Below are 23,136 nucleotides of genomic sequence, written 5' to 3'. Positions count from 1 at the left end.
GTGTGCCAAAGGTGGCATGCGAGCTGATTTTTACTGGCACGCTGCTGCCAGCTGGGGTTCCGGCCGCCGGCCCCGCTCAGCTCACTGCCTGCCTGGGTGAACGGAACCCTTGGCCAGCAGCAGGCTGAGCGGGGCCAGTGGCCGGGACCCCGGCTAGCAGGAGCTGGCGGACGGAACCCCAGACCAGAAGCGGGCTGAGCCGCTCAGCCCACTGCCGGTCTGCGGTTCTGTCCACCAGCCCCACTCAGCCTGCTGACGGTCTGGAGTTCCGGCCGCTGGCCCCTTGCCAGCCAGGGTCTCGGCTGCCGGGCCCACTCAGCCCACTGCCGACCTGGCTGAATGGAACCCCCGGCTGGCAGCAGGCTGAGCAGGGCCGGTGGCCAGACCGGAACCCCAGACCGTCAGCGGGTGAGCTGCTGCCGGTCTGTGGTTCTGTCCGCCACCCTGCTCACCTCGCTGCTGGTCTGGGGTTCCAGCTGCCTGGCCCCCTGCCAGTTGGGGTCTGGGCCTCCGGCCCTGCTCTGCCCGCTGTTGGCCTGGGGTACCGGCAGCCAGCCCAGGGCTCTGCTCCTGGCCTGGGCCCAGCACTCTGCAGCCGCCCCCAGCTTCTAAAAAAACTCACATGTCTCGCACCCCCAGAAAGGGCATCTTGCACCCCCAGGGGGTGCGTGCACCCCAGGTTAAGAACAGGGGTGGCTCTATGTATTTTGCCGCCCCAAGCACGGCAGTGAGGCAGCCTTCAGCGGCACGCCTGTGGGAGGTCCACTGGTAACGCGGATTTGGCAGCATGCCTGCGGGAGGTCCACTGGTAACGCGGATTTGGCGGCATGCCTGTGGGAGGTCCGCCAGTCCCACGCCTTCGGCATACCCGCCACCAAAGCCGCGGGACCGGCGGAACTCCCACAGGCATGCTGCCGAAGGCAGCCTGATAGCTGCCCTCACGGCGACCGGCAGGCCGCCCCCCGTGGCTTGCTGCCCCAGGCACGCGCTTGGTGCGCTAGTGCCTGGAGCCACCCCTGGTTAAGAACCACTGCACTAAACTGATAAAATCTGCATTTTAATTTAATTTTAAATGAAGCTTCTTAAACATTTTAAAAACCTCGTTTACTTTACATACAACAATAGTTTAGTTATATAATATAGACTTATAGAGAGAGACCTTCTAAAAACGTTAAAATGTATGGCGCGCGAAACCTTAAATTAGAGTGAATAAATGAAGACTCGGCACACCACTTCTGAAAGGTTGCCGACCCCTGCTCTAGAGAATGTAGAGGTTATCAATTTGTTCTATGTAAATGATGAAATACATGATAAAAGCATGCTGCAAAATTTCTAGATTGTCTTTAAACTGGTGATCTAGTTCCAAAGTGTAGCAATGATGACATATATGAACACTGCAACCTCCATGTAAAGGACAATATTTCTATAGGTCCATGCTAATTACTTGCATTTTGGTGTTGATGACACATCACAGAATGCATACCACATAATATAATTTAAGACTCACATGTTGTAAACAAACATTTCTTTAGCTATATTATTAAAACACTTAAAGATGATTAAAAGAGGGGGGAGGAATCCTGACCCCTTTGAAGTCAATAGCAAAATTCCCATTGACTTCAATAGGGCCAAGATTTCACCCACAGAATTTTTAAAATTTTGATTTACATGTCACTGTTTAAGCTTTTTTTTCTTTTTGCATGTCTCTTAGCTTAGGGAATGAAAATGGATGAAGTCAGATTAGTTTCTGTTCATAGTCATTTTCACTTTGATTTCATTGACAATTTTTTTAATTGTGGAAATATTTCTATTGGTTTTAGGTTTTAGAAAATCTAGCATAAGAAAATTTAAATTTTGGGCCAAGTTTAAATTGACAGTTTCTCGTTAAAATACAAATCAAATCAACAAGTAAACAAAAAAAAATCAACCAAATTTACAGAAAAGTTTTCAACAAGTTTTAAAATTTTTGAGGAAACCCTTTCTAGTCCCCATACAGAAATATTTTTTCTTTTTCTGTCTTTCTTTTTTGTTGATTTTTGAAAAATGATGTGCACATGTATTACACAGATAATAACATTGTAAAAAGTCACACAAATAAAAGAAAAACAGCAAATATTTTGTTATGGGCTTATATCAAATGATCTAAATATTTTTCTTTCTAATATTGTTTCAAAGGGCACTTTCAACTCAATATCTCAAGTGGAATTTTCGGCTGTCCTGTCAAACAGAACATGTTCTGGAAGAAGTGAAAGCCTTGAGAATTATAAATACTACAATATGACTGGAATCATTACCATAAAACGTTTAAATTAAGCCACTCTAGGAGTTTCCCTTTGCTCCTGTGAAGTCATTTTGATCTATGTTACTATGCAGAAATTTGCAGTAAGATATAACTTACCCAGTCACTACAACTATCAAACTGCTTATCTCATTCACAAAGAGTCAAGCAACTTTAGAGAAATGGGCCCTGTCTGTACAAACAGAAAACAGCTTCTAGATTCCATCCAAACAAATAGCCTCAGTAAGGATCTCACTGTATAGGAGAGAAAACAACTGTTTGCTTGCCACCTTCCTCTTTTATTTCCATCCTCTGTGGGGGAACCTCACAACCTATTTTCTTCAGTGCTAAGTGTTAAGATTGTGGATTCTGAAGGTTAGCAAATACCACACCCTTTCCCTATGTTTGCTTTCAGGGCGGCAACATGACCGTTCCTGAGAGACTGAAAAAATAAAAAGTAATGCATATTGTACAGCATTAGTGCTACTTTGATTAATGCAGGTGCATAAGCACAAAGCAGCCTCAGTCAGCTTCATACCAATAGAATACAGGGAGGATTGAACAATTTTTATGGGGGTGGGTAGGTGCTGAGAACCACTGAACCAAACTGTAAACCCTGTATATAATGGAACTCCCCCCGCAACTCCAGTTCCAGCACCTATGATAGAATAGCTATAGAAATACAACAGACTAATGTTTTGGCTGTTTTGGAGGGGGTAGATTGTGAAAAGAAACACACAACATGCACAGATCTAGTTCTAAACATGGCTGTACCTATCAGCACACATACGCATATCTATATATACACAACAGAGATGTGTAAAGAGAGAGAATGTATCTATTTGTGTCTCTTATACAGAAAGGCGACTGTGCTTCCATCTCAGGAACACAGCTGTATCTAAAACACAAATCTGAAGACTAGGCAAATGTAACACATACCAATATGTGCTGTACATTGCAAACGTACACACAGCTGTACACGCGTGTATTGTGCACAACGCCGAGAGCTCGCTAGCCTACTCAAAAAGAAAAAGATGCAGGAAATAAGACCCACTCTCCAGAGCGCGAGAGGAATAGCTCCGCTCGATGGACTCGCGCACTCGTCCGCTCTGGGCAGCCCCCCGGGAGAGCCAGCAGTGGAGGTGGCTGGAAGGGCGTGGTGATGCTTTTTAATGAAGTAAATAGGGAGGGCAGGACTCGCCCCACCCAGGCCAGCAGGTACCCGCCACCCACCTGACAATGGGTCCCAGCTGCAGGATGTGCAGCAGCAGCACCAGGGGTCTGTCCCGGCTCAGGTCCCGGTGGATAAAGACCAGGTTGAACTGCACCAGCACGCAGGGCAGGAGGGCGAAGAGCAGGGTCAGCGCCTGCCAGATGCGGTCCCCCGCCGAGCGGTAGGTGCTGCTCAGGTACAGGGCGGTGCCCGTCTCGGCTACGAAGAGGAGCAGGGAGACGAGAACGGAGCCTGGGAATTTCATCTCCTCCCGTGCAGGCGGCCCGCGCGCCGGGCGAGTTATCTGTCTGCGGCAGCCGGCTGGGCAGGGCCCCCGCTCCGCCCATCGCCCTCTGCCGCGGGGCTCGGGCCGGGCTGCCGCGGGGTGCGTGCGGGGAGAGCGCTGCCCGCTAGGGGGAGTCCCCAGGGCGAGCGGCCGCTTGCTGCCGCTGCCCAGGCACCTGCGTCGGGTTCTTGTCCCCTCGCCCCCACAGGGGCCTGCCCGGCCCCCCTCAGCTCCCGGGGAGCCTGCCGCGGCCGGACGTGAGAGCGGGCTCGGGGCCCTGGGAGAGGCACCCGCGTGGGCAGAGCCTGCCCGGTACGGCAGGGCGGAGAGCAGCTGCCGCAATGGCAAAGGGGCTTGGGCCAGCCCCAGCGGAGGGGAACCCACCTCTTCCTCTGCGGCGCAGCGCTGCTTGTGGGGGTGGGGCGCGGGAAAGAGTGGCAGCCCCCCCCCCCAGGAGCTTTATTGTAGTTACCTCTGCAGCCCCCTACATAGGGGTGCTGGGACAATTTGTGTAGTGGGGGTACCCCATCCCCACTGTAGACCCGCTCAGGGGTTCTCAAATTCATTGCAGCACAACCCCCTTCTGACAACAACAATTACTACATGAGCCTAGGAGGGGGGACCGAAGCCTGAGCCTGCCTGAGCTCCACCACCCCAGGCAGCGGGGGGCAAAGCCCAAGGGTTTCAGCCCCAGGCAGGGCACTTGGAACCTGAGCCCCACCACCCAGGGCTGAAGCCCTTGAGCTTTGTCCTCTGGCGGTGGGACTCAGGCTTAGGCCCCTGGGCCCTAGCAAGTCTAATGCCAGCCCTGGCGACCCCATTAAAATGGGGCTGTGACCCACTTTGGGGTCCTGACCCACAGTTTGAGAACTGCTGCTGTATATGATAGAAACCACTTCAAACCAGAGGGTGCAGCAGCACCCCCCACACCCCTAGTTCCAGCACCGATGCCCCTACACAGTTGGTTAAAGATCATTGGGTGATAGGGTTGTCAATTTTGGTTGGACCTGTTCCTGGAGGTTTCATCACATGACAATCTTTAATGAAAACTCAATCTTTAATTCCTAGGGCTTGTCTACACTACCGCACGGGGTCGATCTAAGATACGCAACTTCAGCTACGTGAATAGCGTAGCTGAAGTTGGCGTACTTAGATTCACTTACAGTAGAGTCTTCACTGCGGTAGGTCAACAGCTGGCGCTCTCCCGTCGACTCCGCTTGCGCTTCTCGTTGTGGTGGAGTACTGGAGTCGACAGGAGAGCGCTCAGCGGTTGATTTATTGCATCTATAGTATGACCCCTGCTGGATTGCTTGCTGCCCGCCAATCCGACGGGTAGTGTAGACAAGCCCCTAGAGACTCCAGGGCAATCCTGGAAGGTTGGGAACCCTAATTGGGTGAGAGTTTCTGAAGTTCAAAGCTGATCCTCATTCTCCATTTCCCACTGCACTATTTCCCCATGTGGTTTGCCAGACTGTAAGTAGGCAGGGACAAGGACAGCCTTCGGCAGGTGTCTTGCACAGTGCTGTGAACTTAACATAATGGTGGCGCATTCCCATGGGGGAAATGGAAGGTTGTGTTAGCTTTGACCACCCACTTCAGTCCTCATCAGCCTTCCGAGGGAAGGGGGTTGGACCCAGTTCCAAGAGTCAACCTGCAAGGATTGCTTGGGTGAAATAAATCAGAGATGGCAGGTTCATCTAGGCTGACTTGGGCTGAACTGCTAGCAAACACCGGGAAATCAGATTGATGGCCTAAGTGCAAGAACAAAAGCAGCCTCTGATTTTGTATGACAATTTTCAGGTGCCCAACTTGAGACACTTGAATGCAGTTGGCGTTGTGGGCACTCTGCTTTTCTGAAAAATCAGGCCCAAGGTGTTTTAAATTGGCACCTGAAAGCTGTAGCCACTTTTGAAAGTTTTAACCAAGGTTTCCCTAGTTTAATCTCTCTCATAATGTAACACTGATCTCCCCATTCAGCCACTTTTCATAGCTTACCATGTGCATACAAATTCCTGCAGTGCTTAATTTGTGGCAGGGCTGAGCCCTGGCATCTCTAGGTTTGGCGGTTCATAGCCCTGGCACCCCACTTGCTACTTCAGTTATGAATGTCAAAAAATTGCTTGAGCCTGGTACCTCTTTCATTACAAATTAAGCACTGAATTCCTGAATCCCTTATGGCGTGTCCATAGGGCTTCAATAAAACACTGCAGAAACTTTAACTATGGTTTATGGGTACTTGTGAAACCTGGAGACCAGTTGCTGAGGAAATCTATTTTAGAAAAAGATTAAGATGAAATGGGAATAGATTTCTGACCTCTTGTCCTGCTTTTGACAGCTTTGGGGGCTGCAACCTCGGCTTCATCTCCTTTTGGAAAAATAAACAGACCCATAATTCACAGTTCAGCAATACTAGTGGTAGAAATGGTGAAAGCTGTAGGGTGGACAGGCTCAGGACCTTGCTGCCAAACCCTAAGGGTATGTCTTCACTACCCGCCGATCCGGCGGGTAGCAATCGGTCTATCGGGGATCGACTTACCGCGTCTCGTGAGGACGCGGTAAAATCGATCCCTGATCGCTCTGCCGTCGACTCCGGAAATCCACCTCGGCAAGAGGTGGCAGCGGAGTCGGCGGCAGCGCGGCAGCGGTCGACTTTCCCCCGTCCTCACCGCCAGGTAAGCCGACCTAAAATACGCAACTTCAGCTACGGTATTCACGTAGCTGAAGTTGCGTATCTTAGGTCGGAACCCCGCTGTAGTGTAGACCTAGCCTAAGGTAGTGGATTACAGTTCTGAGTTTTCAGAGCAACAAACACCAGCAGATGGGTAGAGAAGTGTAGCTTCCCAGTGTCAGAGCCTATGCCTCCTCAAATGATTATTTTTCCAACTACAGGGCCTATGTCTTATGTGTTTGTACAGCACCTTGCACAATGGGTCTCTTATCCTGACCGGAGCACTATTGGAAATTAACATAATAGTAGTCATCACTGATCGTGTTCTCAGCAGGGATGGGCAAACTGCTTCAGAAAAGACCCCATCCATTTTCTCAAACCAAAACGCCAGCTTTCATAGATTATTAGATATATGTCTCACCACAACCCTCCTCTGCAGAAGCCCCAGTAGGCCTGACGCTTTGTTTGCTTTCACATGGTTAAAAAACCCTCCATCCTGAGAAGACTCCACAGATATCAGTCCCCTTGATGGTGGAGACGTCATTTAAATTAGTGCATAGCAATTATAAGGTGTTGTCTCTGCTAGCATAGACAATCATTAACAAAGTTCATGTTGAGAAGGAAAAAGGGTGTTTTATGGCTTTCATTGTGCTCTCTGCCAACCTGATGCCACACTAATAATGTAACAGTTTAATGAACCCATCTAGTAATTCAAATATTTCAAATGCCCAAAGTGAAATGATGCTTTAAAGGTTAAAATCATTAATTCTTAGTTGGTCTCCTATGTGGCAGAGACACCCACTGCTATTGGATGGTGGCACATACTTTCTAACAGATGAATGAAGTTTGAAGGTTATAAAGGCAATGTGGACACATCCTTATCGATATGATGGCTTTAAAGAATATTATCTAACACCCAGAAAGAGCAATTGGAATTGTCTCAGTTACTGGGCAAACTGCACCTCTGACTTTTCCTGATCTGTCCAAGCTCGCCCCCTCTAGCTCTCAAGCCTCGAGGCATCACCAGTCTTTCAAGGTGGAATCATGTGATTGTTGCACTCTCAGACTGGGCCCTGGGTTGCAACCGTGATTTACCTCAGCAGGTCTGAGGTATGTCCAAACCCTGCAGTTCTTTCCTCTCCTGGGTGACGACGATAGTAATCAGTGACCAACCGGCCTTCTTAAAGCACTTCAGAGAAAACATATCTTAAAAACAATAAAAAACGCACTACACACATCTAGCTTACTGGGTCTTTAACTGTCTTCCACACGGGGACCCTAGAAGGACTAGCTCCCTATAGACTCTTCCACAGAGCCTCCCTCTCAAAGCTCACGACACGCTCTGGGCAGCTGCAGAGACTCATCACTCTTCACAGGGATCAATACACTTTTTTAATTGTTTAACATCCTTTGATCTCTCATCTCCCACCACAAAAAGTGGTGTCACTTCGGCTTACACCCTCGAAGGATACCACTGTCTTTCGAGTGGTGGTTGGGTGCTCTTACAGGAAAAGCTATTGTGTCACCTACCTGTACAGAACCACTGACCTTGAGCCTTATTATAGTATAATAAACATTCCAGTAACCCCAATGTCCAATAACTTACATTTACTGACCAGGGTCAGTTTTCTTAAAATTATTGTATAGCAGTATTCATAACATTATTATGTATCAGCTCCAGATCTGCAACAAGTATTAGGAGAAAAAGTGATAACTGCCTTTTGTTTGGGACATTTCTAGATCTGCATCTGCACTGGCAAATCTGGAGCCCACAATTCACCACAGCTCCATAATTTGTTATTCCACGGGTGGTAGCACAGACAGACACTATAGTGAAGAGAGGGCTCAGTTGTATTTTACTACTGTGCCACCTAAATGTTCTTCAGAGGAGAACTGAAGGTGCTCTGAGGATAGGGCCCTTCAAATGGGGGAGGGAGGACATGTGTGTGTGAAATTTAGGTAGGCTGAAAATATTTGCCTGAATTGAAAACTGACCAACACAACAAGGGTAACATCTCTCTACTATTATGAAGTCTGCCGTGGGATCTCTAATGACCACAGGTGGTCCAGACCTTAGTTTTACTTCTCATCCGAAAGACCTCTGCTCCAGCAGCACAGTGCCACCAAGAATAGTACTGGGACGTTGAGTCAGCACTGATTTGGAGGGAAAAGTAGTACCTACAGCAAGTGTTCTCATGAGTAATTAATCAATTAATACAAATATCCATAACATTTAAGTTTAGGCTTTTATTATAAGGAAAAGATAACCACAGCTTTTATATTAACAATGTGGGTATAGCATAGATTTTCTCTATCACTTCTAAGCCAATATTATTAACACTGCTTTAAAATGCTATAATTCTAGCACTTCTATTAGTGCATGTATAATCTACAATGCAAAACTAATACAATAAACACATCTTGAAAGATCACAGTGTTTCCAACATTGTAACATCAGGGTGTTTTAAACCAATAAGGTGCATTTCTACAAGGGTAAAATCAATCTTAGTTCTAAAGGAACTGCACCATGCTATGGCTGTGTGTGGGTGTCACAGAATAAAAATGAAGCTAGGATACAGCACTTGCTTATTAACACAAGAAATGAATACCATATATCATATGCTGGAATATAGCAAATGATCAGTGTATAGCAAACGATCACTAGATATGAAATAATACCTATGTTAGCAATGTAATTTACTTTCCCTTGTACACTTGCTGGTACTCACTTACGTATATTTTTAGATAAATCGGGCCAAAGCAGGTGTAAAATGCTATCTAACTGGGCCTTGATCATGCAAACATGCATGTGCTGAATTGTTCTTACGTGAATATTCTTGACTTCGGTGAGTCTTGATGTCAATGTGCGACTCATGTGACTAAACTTAAATGCATGCAAAAGGGTTTGCAGGCTTGGGGCCCAGAATGGTAATTCACACCTACTTCACATAGATGTAATGATCTTATCCTGCACCACTGACATCAACAGGAGTTTTATCATTGATTTCAATGAGTTGGATGAGGCCCTAAATGACTACACAAAGTTGAACACAGTAGAAAAATCAGGCCCATAGTTAGTGCAAACCTTTCCCCCAACAGACATATTTATATGGTAATGAAGACTGAAGCACAACTTAATTTTAATTCATATAGTACTCTTGCCTGATATGAAACAGAAATATTTAAGATTTCCTGTCTCCCTATATATAGTATACAACTGACCCCAGGATTTCTATATAAAATGTTTTTTGGTACATGATACGCAACATTGTTTAGGAATATCATTGTATTATAAAATATCTTTTATACAACTATCAACACATTGCTATGCAAAATATGTTTTAATTAAAAGTAGTTTTCTGCCATATTATTTGTATTGCTGTATTTGAACCTAATTGCCTTAGCTTTCTCTTTGAATCATCACATGAAAAACGTCAGTGGGCTCTCTATATTTGTTAATAAGAGACTAGAGCCTTTCATCCTTTATGATAAATCCGTCTCTTATTGATGTATTGATTTCTCAGAACATGACTGGCAATGTTACAAACAGAATACAGAACTAGTAATGACAATGATAACCATTGGATATAAATTAGGCAGGAATTTTATTAGTTCAAAAAGTTTGTGTACTTCAACCCCTTTTTTGGAATACTCACACATATTGAGCATTTCTTCACAATTCCATTTATTAAATTAATCTATATGAATGGATAGCACTAGATACAATTACAGACAATTCCTATATGGACAGAATTTTTTCAGTGAGTATACCTGTGATGACTTTGCTATAATTGGCATTGATTCAAGGCAGCAGAAATCTGTTAAGTACAGTGCATACTGTACAATATTTGTGCAACGAAGCAAAATCTGTGCTATTTTCTTGGAAAATGCCTATTCACATCCCAAAAATGCAGTATTGTTTTGTGGACCCTGAGTTTTTCTGGCTTATGGCTTTGCAGTATGTTGTTCCCTTAGTAATGTATTTTTTGGATGTTTGCTCACTTCTTTTCAGTTTAGCCTTAATGCTACTTTCTACTCAATCCAGAACATTTAAATACAAACTCAAATTTCTTCTCACAGCAATGCAAACCAGTGGTGTTAGCCAACGGTTGTTCATCCATGTGGTTCATGACAGCAAGATTCATCTCTTAAATCTGTACAGCAATTCTCATCTCTGATATTGTGATCTTTGTATAGGAGGAGAACACCCATTGATATTATGTCAATAGACGTTCAGGACAGGTAGGTGGAGTTGACCATAAGAGTTGAGATCTGCTCTATAGATCTGAGAGAGACATTTTGTCCATAAATGTTACTGGTCAAATTTTAAAAAATGGACAACTAAGATGTACTCTCAGTGATGCATGCATGGGTCAAAACAGATAGCTACATGCATAAAACATGCAATTATGTTTGCAAACCCTGTAACTACATGTGCAAATGGGTCTCTGCCTGGAGAATTATCCCATTTGCACCTGCAACTCTATATTTTGCACGCACCTACAGTGGTCACACTTAAAACTTAACAATGTGACCTTTGAAAATAATCAATGTTCTCCTGTTATCCATGGCATTTCTATATATTTAGTATCAGGAATATGAAAGTGACATTATTTATTACAAAGGTAACTGAAAAGTCTTTAAGGGTAACCAGTGTCTTTGTTCATTTGTGCATATTTCCAAGGATAATTTAGGTGTATATTTTGGAACACTAGTTCATTCTACCCACCCTCTTGTGACTGTCTTAGTAGAAATGAATTACAGTAGAACTGGAAATATTCTGTACAAATTCATTTTTGTTACATTCACGGATTTGAAAAGTCAGTGACAATCAATATACAGTCCAATGATTATATTTAGCATCAGGGAAGTGGCAGAGCCAATGTGCAGAGGCCAGCAGGGAGTGAGAAAGTAACATAATACTAATATGTGGACAATCTCCTTTTACATTAAAATAGACAGCCCTACAGTAGTGTGCTTTGTTTTCAAAAACAAAGGAGTTGGGCTGCTAATCTAGCCTTCTGAAGTGATTCATAACATGGGTGGAGGGGGGAAAAGGGGGGGGGGAACCATGTAGACAAAGCTGAGATTTAAAACAATGGCATAAAATAAGTATATTCCTGATGCTGAAAGCCTGAGTGCTAGGGGAAAAAAAACAGTAAGTATCTGATAGAACTCACATTTCTGTTGCTGAAAATTACACATTGTACCTGGCTCTATGAATCCTAAAATCACTAAACCTCAATATTTCAGATCTAGTTCTATCACCAAATAGAATAAATTATTCAACAGTAACCATTTGCAGATGATTTGCCAACAGTCATAAATAGTATATAGCGCCGTAGGCGGATATCTATTCTACCACTTTACACAATAACAGGATACGCACACACCATAAATAAGCAACAACACACAATGTATGGCAAAGCGTAACCCCTTTGCTTTAAAAAAGCATTATCAGAAACACTTTTATACCACTTAAATTCCTATGGCCTATACTTCAGCAACCAAACACATTAAGGGATTTGACTTTAATGTGTAAAAGAGATTGTGCCATTTCGTGTTCTACTTTTGGTAAGTGGGAGAGGTTCTCCTAACATATACTATTATCACAGCATGGTGGCAGAATCTGCACAGGATTATGATGTTTCAAATTGTGAGATTCTGGTTCTGGAGCAGGAAGAAGTAACTTCTGCTAGACGTTTTGTCTCAGCCTGGGGGTGACACAGTTAGTCTCTGAAGGCAGTAAGTATGGAACATAGGAAAACTTATCACTTTGTTGTATCTCATTCACAGAAACACTGACATCTGCAGACAAGTTGTTTTCTTGTCTACCTCTTAAAAGCTACAATAAAGTTTGCAACAGGGGTAAGTATGAGGGGAATTTGCAAGTGGATGTGAGTTAAGTGGAGGAAAGAGCTGAAATTCCAGATTTACATTATGGCTAGCATTTTCAGAAGTGCCTAAGTGAGTTAGGCACCCAACTCCCAGAGGAAATGAGGTGTCTAACTCCTTTATACAGTTTTGAAATCCAACCCTACATATCTAACTGTACATTACTATCAATTCATTAATTGTTTTGCTACTAAAGAAACTTTGAAAATATGTGCTGAGTTTTTTCAATCCTTGAGGCAGAGCCAAGTCTAAATTAATGCAACTGCACCACAAGCATTTTATTAAGAATTAAATTGAATTGTTTTCCAATTTTTTTTATTTTTTGGGGGGGGAAGAAACACGGGGACTTCACTGTTAAAGCAGTGTAAGGCGGTTTTCTTAAAAGGTAATGCAGGATTAAAATGATAAACAATTAAGTTCCAAGAGACTGTAATATATTTTTTATTTTACAAATGCTGAAATAAACAGGAGTTCTCACCCTGCTCATACTGAAGTCAATGGCAAAACTCCTTTTGACTTCAAAAGAACAGGATGGGCCTGAGGCTTTTGAAAACGGAGAGTGGTTATATCTGTTTTCTTATAGCAGAAAGGATAATAAACACAGTGCAACCCTTACACAAGTAGTTGCTACGCTCACAATTAGTCCCAGCTGGCTAAAGATTACCTTCACGAGCAAGGGTCACAAGAAAAGCCTGTAAACTTGTTTTCGGTTGCTTTTAGAATATATGGCAAATTAGAAGAGAGATTCCTTACTGAATGTAAATCAGAAAGAATGAACTCTGCAAAAGGATAGAGATAGAAAGCCATCAGAGAACAGACGATGAATACTTAACACTTGCAATTCCTGCCATTTATAAGGACAAGTTAAAAAGATCAATAAAACTATACCTATTGGAAATTAAACATAATAGAATAGCAAAATAAGAGTTATCTAATTCATTGCCTTTACGGAATATTTTTACTTCTTTCCAAACATTTAAAACATTGTCACTGAGTTCCTATTTGAAAACTTAGAGTCTTGTAACAATCTCAATTTTTGTTTAGGATCTGAATTTTTGTAATTATTCCATTTTCTAGATTTGTTTGGGGTTTTGACACAGATCTCCATCTGCAGTGAAAACTCCTGAGACATAGCTAGTTGGTTACAATTAGGTTTTGTGGTGCCGGAGATAATGAAGAAAAAATTAAAATGTGATGATTACTCTGCTGCTATATAAATAGATTTTAAGTTCTAGGTTTTTTGCTTTTGACTGAATTGGGTGCATTGTGGTTCTTAGGTTTTATATACCAAAAACACTGTTTTTTCAGTCTGCATCTGTAAATAAGGCTGAAGGTAATAACTGCAGGATTAAAACAGCCCTGAGTCCAGATGATAGCAGAATCCAATTCTCTGTTTTAATTTAAGAAAAAAAAAATATTTCCAAGATTGTTTTTCACAATAGAATAAAAAGCAATTAGAGGAGCTTTCTAAATACTGCAACATGGATATTATTACTTTTATATTTTAACTGCGTGAATACTATGTACAATATAAGTTTAGAATTAAATAATATCAGTAGGACCCTACCAAATTCATGGTCATGAAAAACACATCACGGAACATGAAATCTGGTCTCGCCCCCTGAAATCTGGTCTTTTGTGTACTTTTATCCTGTATTATACAGATTTAACGGGGGGAAACCAGCGTTTCTCAAATTGGGGGTTCTGACCCAAAAAGGAGTTGCAGGGGGGGTCGCAAGGTTATTTTAGGGGGGGGCGCAGTATTGTCACCCTTACTTCTGCGCTGCCTTTAGAGCTGGGCGTCCAGAGAGCGGTGGCTGCTGATTGACGGCCCAGCTCTGCAGACAGCAGCATAGAAGTAAGGGTGGCAATACCATACCATGCCATCCTTACTTCTGCACTGGTGCTGGTGGTGGCTTTGTCGTCAAAGCTGGGCTCCCGGCTGGCAACCACCGCTCTCCAGCTGCCCAGTTCTGAAGGCAGTGCCACCACCACAGCACAGAAGCAAGAGTAGCAGTATCACAACTCCCCTACAATAACCTTGCGACCTCCCCAACTCCTTTTTGGGTCAGGACCCCTACAATTACAACACAGTGGAATTTCAGATTTAAATAGCTGAAATCATGAAATTTATGATTTTTTAAATCCTATGACCATGAAATTGACCAAAATGGACTGTGAATTTGGTAGGGCCCTAAATATCAGGTTACAAGGATAAAACTGACAGGTCAAAAATTTCACCTTTCCTAAACACATTTAAAAAGGTCCAAATTCTGAAAAATCTGTTAGGCATCCAAAACACGGGGTGCAACCTAGAAAAAGATCCCAACTTCTCAGCTGAGTGATCGACTAGCAACAGATCTGGGATATTGGGCTGACCTCTAATCTTGGTCACACATCTGAACATGCTGAGACAAATCCCATTCATATTACTTATCCTTGTTCTCCCACTGATTTCAGGTTTCAGCACAATAGGTACATACATGTGAGATGTACTGCCTCTGCACACAACAATAAAGCAAGTAATGATACACTTTGCATTTTGATAGTACTGTACATTCTGACATTCCCTTTCCTCCAAGGATCCCAAAGTGCTTGACAGACTGATACAAAAATAGATTGCTTTATACACCACTGAAATGCATTACTCAAAATACAGCTACTTCTGGGGTGAAATAACTACTTAACACTGCACCACACCACCATACAACAGGGGTCTGATTCTTCAGCCCTTACTCATCCAAGTCATCCCATTAAATAAATTTATGTGAAAGGGGCTTGTGGGAGTGAGTAAGGATTAATAACATATATAAGGGCTGCAGCGTCTGACTCCATTCTATAGCCTGATTCAAAGCCATGGAAGTCAATGGGAATCCTTAAAGGATCAGCCCCTAAGAAAAGCTGAATCTTTTCCAGGTAAAAATGCAAGGGGAATGGCAGATCAGCAGAGTACTGGGATAGGGTTATGCACGTGTCAGTTTGTACACGTGAAGCCATTGGGTGTAATTTTTGACCTATCAGCCTTCCCACTCTCCCCTTAAATTCAATCATATTACTGTATTCCAGTATAAAGAAATATATTGGTGTGATATATTGTAAATACAGGCATTTGCTGCTACAGTATTTTAACAAATCTACATTTGCATTTTGTTTAGGTCTCAAATAGTCTCTCTCTCTCTAAATAAAATACAATTTCTACCTATCCATGCTAGTGCAGTGTTACTGGACTGACCATAGATCTCAATAGCCACAAATCATTTGGGCATATACAATACCTTGTGTGGTACATTAGCAACATTACTGTGTTAACCAGAGAAATAAGTGGCTTTAGTTTTAAACTTTTTATCAGCCTTCTCCTAAGCCCAGTATTTGGGGTTCCATCAAAGGTCTGCATACAATTTGTATCTCTAAAGTGTATCACCCCAATTCATCAGGAAATTATTTTGTCAATCACTTTGTCAATCTCCATATATGCTACAGTTCAAATAATGGATTAAAGGCAGTTTTTTCGATGACTGGCAATAAGAAATATTACCTAGTATCTGATACTGTGAGACTAGCACTTGACTTCTATACCCTTTCTATTTGCAGGTTGTTGTAGCCATGTTGGCCCCAGGATATTAGAGAGATGAGGTGGATGAGATAATATCTTTTATTGGACCAAGTTCTGTTGGTGAGAGACACAAGTTTTTGAGCTTACACAGAGCTCTTCTTCAAGTCTGACTTGAAGTTGGTCTAATAAAAACATTACCTCACCCACCTTGTCTCTGTAAGACCTTTGCTACAGAATTTAGTGATCCAAGTCTTCTACATGGCTTCTGTTGATCTTCTTCATGAAAGAAGAGATATTGATAAAAAGATGGAGTACTACTACTACTACCATAAGGTGGTGACAGGGATTAGTGTTTCTTAGCACACACAGAGTTTTGAAACTCATGGTCAAATTTATGAATACATACATGAAACCCCACTGACTGCAACAGTAATATGGTACATGTGCAATTAAAGACAGAATGTAGCTGTATAACTGCTATTATATGCATATGGCAATGAAAAGATCCCAAGATATAGGTACTTCTAGGGAAGGTGGTACTAGTACTAGGAAATGTTTAATTAAGAAATCTCAGATTTTGCCTTTTCATACTTTAGTGACCTGTCTGTGTCACCTACAAGAGCATAGATGTATAATGTCCTATTTTATGGGTCTCTTTTAAAACCCATTGGATTAATCATTTTATTTCCCTTGCATGTCCCTAGTGTTCAGATTTCCATTTTGTTTTTCTGTATAACCATCACGTTAAAGATTGTTAATGCCTCTTTCACTCTTATTTGAATAATCAGAAGACTTTACTTCAATTTTGAAAAACCACTTCATTCTCCCCTTTTATTTTTAAACTGTTAATTTTTTAAAAACCACATACTTCCCTCCCCAAACCCCAGTATATTTAGGCTTTTTCCTGACCCCCCCAGCAAAATTAAGGCTAGCATTAGTGGTACCACTGAATGTGGCTTATTTTGTAAATAGCCTCCCTTTACAGATAAGTGAAACTGCAGGTGCCCTGTGCATGGCTGTTCCAATGTGGCACTGGAGAACACCCTTCTCTAGACAAAGACACTGAAGAGAGGGAACTCGGCCTGGTTGGGCTGCAGCAAGTCAATCAGGAAACACACAGTCCCCGAGAAGCCTTCATACAGACTATATATGTTTTCTAATGCCCGGGAACCAGCCTTAAATTCTTCTGTAAATAAGAACTCTGCAAACCTAAGAAACAGTAAAGACAAAAAAAGAAGTCTTTATTACCTCTCTCTTTATGCAACTGGCTTTGGTGCCATTCTTGTGTATCTGTTCATTTGTCATTAGAAGGCTTCACGTCAACACATTCAATAGGAAGAATATTAATACACCTCTACCCCAATATAACGCAACCCGATATAACACAAATTTGGATATTACGGTAAAGCAGTGCTCCGGGTGGAGCGGGGCTGTGCACTCCGGCGGATCAAAGCAAGTTTGATATAACGCGGTTTCACCTATAACGCGGTAAGATTTTTTGGCTCCCGAGGACAGCGTTATATCAGGGTAGAGGTGTAGTTTCACGTCTGCTAGTTATCTGACATTATCTGCAAATCTGTTTACACCTTTTTCCCCTCACTAAACTGAGGTCCATTTGATCAAGAACAGAAATGTTCCAATCTGTATTTATATATTTGACATGCTTGGTGCCCATCTGAGATCTACAAGCTTTTTTGTGTCTCTGTATAACATTTATAAGTGTATAAATGGAAGGGTTTTTTTAAAAAGTGTTTTTATATTGGTCTTTGTTTCATCAGGACCCAGCAGGACACAGAACAGCAGTGCTTTCTGGATGGATGTGAAAAGCCCTGTATTACAGACATGATTAAGCAGGTGAAATACTCTCAAAATACTATAAAATGAGCAGCATTGAAAATAAGTCATTGTGATTCCGGAACCATTTCCTGCTTGCTAAGGAAAACGGAAACAAACATCATCATTTAAAAGAGCTACAATATGTCAGAAAAAAATCTGAACTAAAAATAACTGCTCCCTGCTATAATTCTACATAGACCTCATCCCTTTTAAACCAGTATAAATAGGAAGTTGATGGAGTTACACTGATGTAAAACTGAGAGCAGAATGAGGCCTGTGTATGTGTAAAAGACGTGGAGAAGCAAGATCCTGGCTTAGTTGCACTTCTATGTACTGACAGACAGTGTCACATGTTGTGAAAACCAGAGAGAATCAATATAATGAAACCAGCAGTTCATTTCACTCAGCTGTGTAGCAAGAGCTAGAATTCTCAGGTATTTGTTCATAGGCTATGGAGATCTTCACTGCTGTATTTCTGAACAGGCCCAACCCATGCTGGTAATGGCTAAAAGTCAATAACATGACACCTACTCAATAGTCTATGTTAGATGAGTTATGATCTTAGTCCCATACTTAGCGGGTGTTTATCCAAACCATATTTGGGGACTCTGAGTATTCAGAACTTCAGTGCCATCTAGAGCCATTCCTCTAGCCCTCACCCCCCATGGTAACCATAGGGGGAGGTACAAAAAGTCAATAAGTAGCATGGACCCTTTTGAGTTTAATCCCAGTAAAGGGTTGCGGAGTCCCACTACAAGCACCTCATCAGTTAATGTAATCAATTGCTCATGGCCCTATTTGGATGCAGACCCTAAAAAGAGTTTGGACTAGTCTGAGGAAGAAATAGGTTGTTAGAATGTAAAATCTGTTAGCATGTTCGGCTCTAGAGACAGAATGTCCCTGTTTAAATTGTTTTGTGTTCTGCTGGCTCTGGGCATTTTTAGTTCTGTTTTGGATGTTTAAAGATTTAAGCTACTTGAAGGAATTGTGGCCATAGACTATGCAAGGTTCTGAGAGTGTTCTTTGTATTTCACCAAACTCAATAATAATAATAAACTCCAAAGCCAAAGTGAGGTGTTGCTGAATGGTGAGAATACTAACCTTTGTGCTCTGTAGATGTATTTAGAGTTCCCAGTAAGCCTATATAGGAGTAGGAACACATAGGCACTACCAGCCACTCCATGGCAAATTCCAGGTCCCTTCTTCAGCAGGCCCTTCTGCCATGTCAGTTCCCCACAGCGGATACAAGTGTCTAGATACTGGGGCTTCTTGGAAATCAGATAAGCTTTAGCAAACAGGTATGCAATACCTAGGGAAACAGCAGAGAAATCAGTTTTGTTTTTATAAGTACAGTCCAGCTGGTATAATGTTATATGATCAATACATAATAATATGGATATTCTCATCTATGATATATATTCACCTGAGTGTACACACCACATATGTGAGGGTGGTAGCAGAGTGATGTGATAAGTTGCATTTATCATGCACCTTTAAAAGTCTCACATGCAGTCACCCCACTAGCTGATCTCATTCCAGGACTAACATTCCAAACCCCTGAGCAGCTTAAAACAGCAGCCACATTTTTGTGTTTAAATCAGCCAGCCACAAGACAAGACATTTTCTTCTCTCCCAAAGATGTGGAGTTCCCCCACCAAATCACATTGACCCAAGATCAAGGATGGGCAATAATCAGTCTTGCAACAATGACCGGTTTAAGACCCAGTAGTTCTCAATTCTACAGAGCTAGAAATGAGAACGAACCCCCTTTCCAATGGGACACATTGCACTTTATTCTAGCCCTGGCAGATCCTGAGATGCTGGCTGTCAGTAATGTCCCTTTTATGTATGAAAAAGCCATTTTAAGTAATTTTTAGAGGGGGTTCAGTTTTATTAGTTATAATCTCCATGTGATCACTGTGCAGTTGGAGTCACAGTAACTAAAAGACAGATGCTACATGAGAAGAGATACAAATACAGCCTGAATTTTAAAAAAAAATTCAAGTTCTCAAAAAAACTTAAAAATAGCTCTCAGTGACATATACAAACTATATAGTGGTGTGGTATTGAGTAATGGCTGCATTACTCATGATTGATGAAGCGCACAACATAGAGGACTCGCAGGGAAATGAAAATCAGAATATTTAGAAGGCTCTAAAAATTACCTCAAATAACTTTCCATTAAACATCCCAATTTTAACCACTTGATATCTTGGTGCTCCGAGGGCTAAGAGTAAGTGCTGTATCCCACTGGAAAGCCCCTGTTTTCTAATGGTATAAATCATCCAGCTCTAGCCCTGCTGTGTTGTGAGGTAGCAGACTATCAATCAATCCCTGGGACAGGACTAAATACTGCCCATCCTGCACCACAAACTCGTATAATTTTGTGGGGAAATATTCGCCTTTGAGGAGGAAGCAAGAAACTTTCATCCAGTCGGCTGTTCCGTAATGAGAGATTGTGGCCGTTTGAAATTTCTTCATGGTTTGTAGTGTTAGAAATACTGGCCGGGAGATGTGGGCAGAGGGCAGGTGAGCCTACCAAAGGGGCCTCTGCCACACAGATATCACCAGCACACACACAGTGGGCCAAACTCCCATTGGAGTCTAAATTTCTTTCTTTCCAAGAGAGAAATTAACTGAACAAAGCTGGTTTCACTTCCCTTCACCCACAGGGAAGGATCAGGAAAGAGGGACCTTCACTCCCTACACGTCAGGAAAAAGATAAAGCTTCCGCAGAATGCACAGTTAAGGGCTCTAATCATGTTGCACTATTTGCAATTTTGAAAAAAAGATATTTAAAATACATGGATCTCTGCTCCTGAACTTTGTTTAACAAAATGAATGGTACTGGAGCACTGTGTCAATTTTTGCTGCTATCTCCTAGGTTTAGGTTACAAAGCCAGTAAGAACAGTTAGCCACTATGTCCTGGTGGGAAGTAATTTCAATATATAACAGCACAAGCAAACACTGCTAAAGCAAGAGTGAGAGCCTCAACTGGAGTCAGCATGGAACTCAGACAGAAGCTTCCCCTCCTCCCCAGAGCTCTTAAATTTGGGGAAATTCCACAATTAACATTTTGCTAGTGCATACTCCTAGATCATAGACTTTAAGGCCAGAAGGGACCATCATGATCATCTAGTCTGACTTCCTGCACATTGCAGGCCACAGAATCTCACCCACCTACTCCTGTAATAGACCCCTAACCTCTGGCTGAGTTACTGAAGTCCTAAAATCATGGTTCAAAGACTTCAAGTTACAGAGAATCCACCATTTACACTAGTGTAAAGCTGCAAGTGACCCGTGCCCCATGCTGCAGAGGAAGGTGAACACCCCCCACACCCCCCGGCCAGGTCTCTGCCAATTCTTTCCCAACCCCAAATACAGTGATCAGTTAGATCCTGAGCATGTGGGCAAGACCCACCAGGCAGATACCTGGGAAAGAATTCTCTAGAGCAACTCAGAGCCCTCCCCATGTAGGTGTTCCATCTCCAGCCACTGGACATATTTGCTACTTCCCTTCCCATAAAAAAATCCTTAGGTCAGATCTGTGCATAAGTGTACAATAGCAATAAACAGAAATAGGCTATGTTTGAGGGGAAGAGGCAAAAAACTTTTCCAGGCCCACCCATAAATACTAAAGTCTGGTATTGGCTGTGCCCCTTTCAGTACACTAAGGCTACCTTCATCCTCCAGCCAACCAGGACTTGCCTTGTAACTCGTATATATCATGCACTGAAGTCCCTGCTATGCATGAGAGCAAGGGCTTGGAATAGAGAGATCATACTTGGGCTCCTTGTATCAGAGTACAGGGCACTACAGCTAGGTCATCAGGTGACATATTGTACTATTGGATTTTAATGGCTTTTGTAACAACATATTTGAAAGTACCTCAAAGAGTTTTGGGAACTTCCTTCATTGCCTGATCTTCCACCTACTTCAGTAATAAACAAAAAAGCTTAACTGAAAAAAGCATGAACAATTTTCCTGCTTGACATAAATGGTAAAATCAGTAAAATTTGACCTGACGTTATTTTCTCAATGGAATCATTTAGTGTGAAAAGCATGTAATTGGTAACATCTGGCTACTTGACAGCATCAATTTGAAAAGGACCTGGAGCTCCATGACACCAGTGCACAAGCTCATTCTCCCGCTCAATTGTCTCTCCCAGTTCAGGAGGCCAGTTGCTGTTCTGTTCTTGGTCCATAAGAAAGTCAATGCTCTGCCATACAAGCTCCTGATCTGCAGGCTGAAGGTACTCGTAATAGGACAGCAGCATCTGAAGGATGGATGAAAGGCCATGGGCTGCACCTGTAAAGAATAGAAATGGTTAAAAGAAGAATTATTTTTGATCACAGATCCATCACACTGCCTCTTTCTACTGGAAATAATTTCTGTGTGGTGCAGATGGGTGTTCTGTCTTGTTTTGACAGTTATAATATTGTGTTGAGTAAAGGTCTTATACATGCAACTCAAAGATTTGTTACCACTTACATCTTTCAGATTCCTACATTTAAAGAAAAACTCAGTATGAATTCACTCATTCTCACTATAGAGTGGCAACATTTGAGAATAATGAAAATTAAAGCGCAGATAAAAGATTTCTCTACTGCATTTCACAAATACATAACAACTGCAAACTCCTCACTTCAAAGAGGCAAAGGCCCCAACCCACTGAGGAGTCTCACAAAGTTTATGGATTTTTCCCTTATTACAAGTTTTTCTGCAGAAGGGAAATATTGGAGCCTAGTGGGAATATGCAGTGTATAACTAGCACTAATCATTGCATTCATTTTAGGTGGCTCACAAACAATATCTGTCCATTTACCTGTATGACCATTTGTTTGTTAGGAAAAGCAGACTATACACATTGTTTGCCTGCCAATGTCTTGTTTCTAAGTGATCTATTATCTTGGTGTCAAAGCAATGCCTTGGTTTCTAAGTGGTTGGTATGTTCTACTCACCAAGGTATTCTGTTCCATAATAAGAGTACATGAGTGGGCATGGTTTCCTCTTCTTCACAGCATACTGCTTCCCAGATTCTAATATAGCCTGGCAAATTGATCTGATCTGCACTGGGGTCAACATCTAAGCAGAAAACACCAAAAGAGACAGATTGTTATAACAATTTTCCCTTTTAAAAGTTATACAGCTCCCTCTTTTTCATCCTGGCACATATATTAGAGCATTGCCTCTGTGTGCATGCTAGAATGTATGCTGTAATGTTATTAACAATAACAATCATTTATCTAGTGTGGTAGGATTACACAACGTCTCACACCTACAGGCCTAAATCCTGCTTCAACTAAGTCAGTGACAAAATTCCCATTGATTTCAATGGGATCAGAGTAAGGTCCAATGAAAGAGAGATGCTCTCTCTCTCTTCCACAGATTTTACAGTCTAAGTG

The 23,136-nt window shown here is 42.4% G+C and overlaps 2 protein-coding genes across 2 annotated transcripts in view; both read right to left on the bottom strand.

Moving 5' to 3' along the window:
* Nucleotides 1-2,689: 2,689 nt before the first annotated feature.
* LOC115271168 (membrane transport protein XK-like) lies at nucleotides 2,690-3,756 on the bottom strand. Its single transcript, XM_029910744.1, has 2 exons — nucleotides 3,512-3,756; nucleotides 2,690-2,720 (listed from the first exon to the last, which is right to left on the bottom strand). The coding sequence occupies exons 1-2, from the start codon at nucleotides 3,754-3,756 to the stop codon at nucleotides 2,690-2,692; spliced, it is 276 nt and encodes a 91-aa protein (XP_029766604.1).
* A 13,186-nt stretch (nucleotides 3,757-16,942) lies between these two features.
* The window catches only part of LOC112104201 (lanC-like protein 3), a 42,470-nt gene continuing 36,276 nt past the window's right edge, over nucleotides 16,943-23,136 (bottom strand). Inside the window, exons 2-5 of the mRNA XM_024196378.2 lie at nucleotides 22,693-22,816; nucleotides 21,842-22,039; nucleotides 18,831-19,038; nucleotides 16,943-17,102 (exon numbers count right to left, since the gene is read on the bottom strand). Coding sequence (XP_024052146.2) covers nucleotides 16,943-17,102; nucleotides 18,831-19,038; nucleotides 21,842-22,039; nucleotides 22,693-22,816 — 690 coding nt within the window. The remainder of the gene's footprint in view (nucleotides 17,103-18,830; nucleotides 19,039-21,841; nucleotides 22,040-22,692; nucleotides 22,817-23,136) is intronic.

Source organism: Terrapene carolina, unplaced genomic scaffold (assembly GCF_002925995.2).
Source record: "Terrapene carolina triunguis isolate 2854851 unplaced genomic scaffold, T_m_triunguis-2.0 Scaffold22, whole genome shotgun sequence".
Classification (NCBI taxonomy): Eukaryota; Metazoa; Chordata; order Testudines; family Emydidae; genus Terrapene; species Terrapene triunguis.
This window is presented reverse-complemented; position numbering and strand designations above follow the sequence as displayed.

Excerpts from the sequence above, each read along its gene's own strand:
- LOC115271168 (XM_029910744.1), bottom strand. The coding sequence starts at position 3,756 with ATGAAATTCCCAGGCTCCGTTCTCGTCTCCCTGCTCCTCTTCGTAGCC. Across the intron at positions 2,721-3,511 it reads CAGCTGGGACCCATTGTCAG|TCTCTCAGGAACGGTCATGT; the intron begins GTGGGTGGCGGG and ends TTATTTTTTCAG.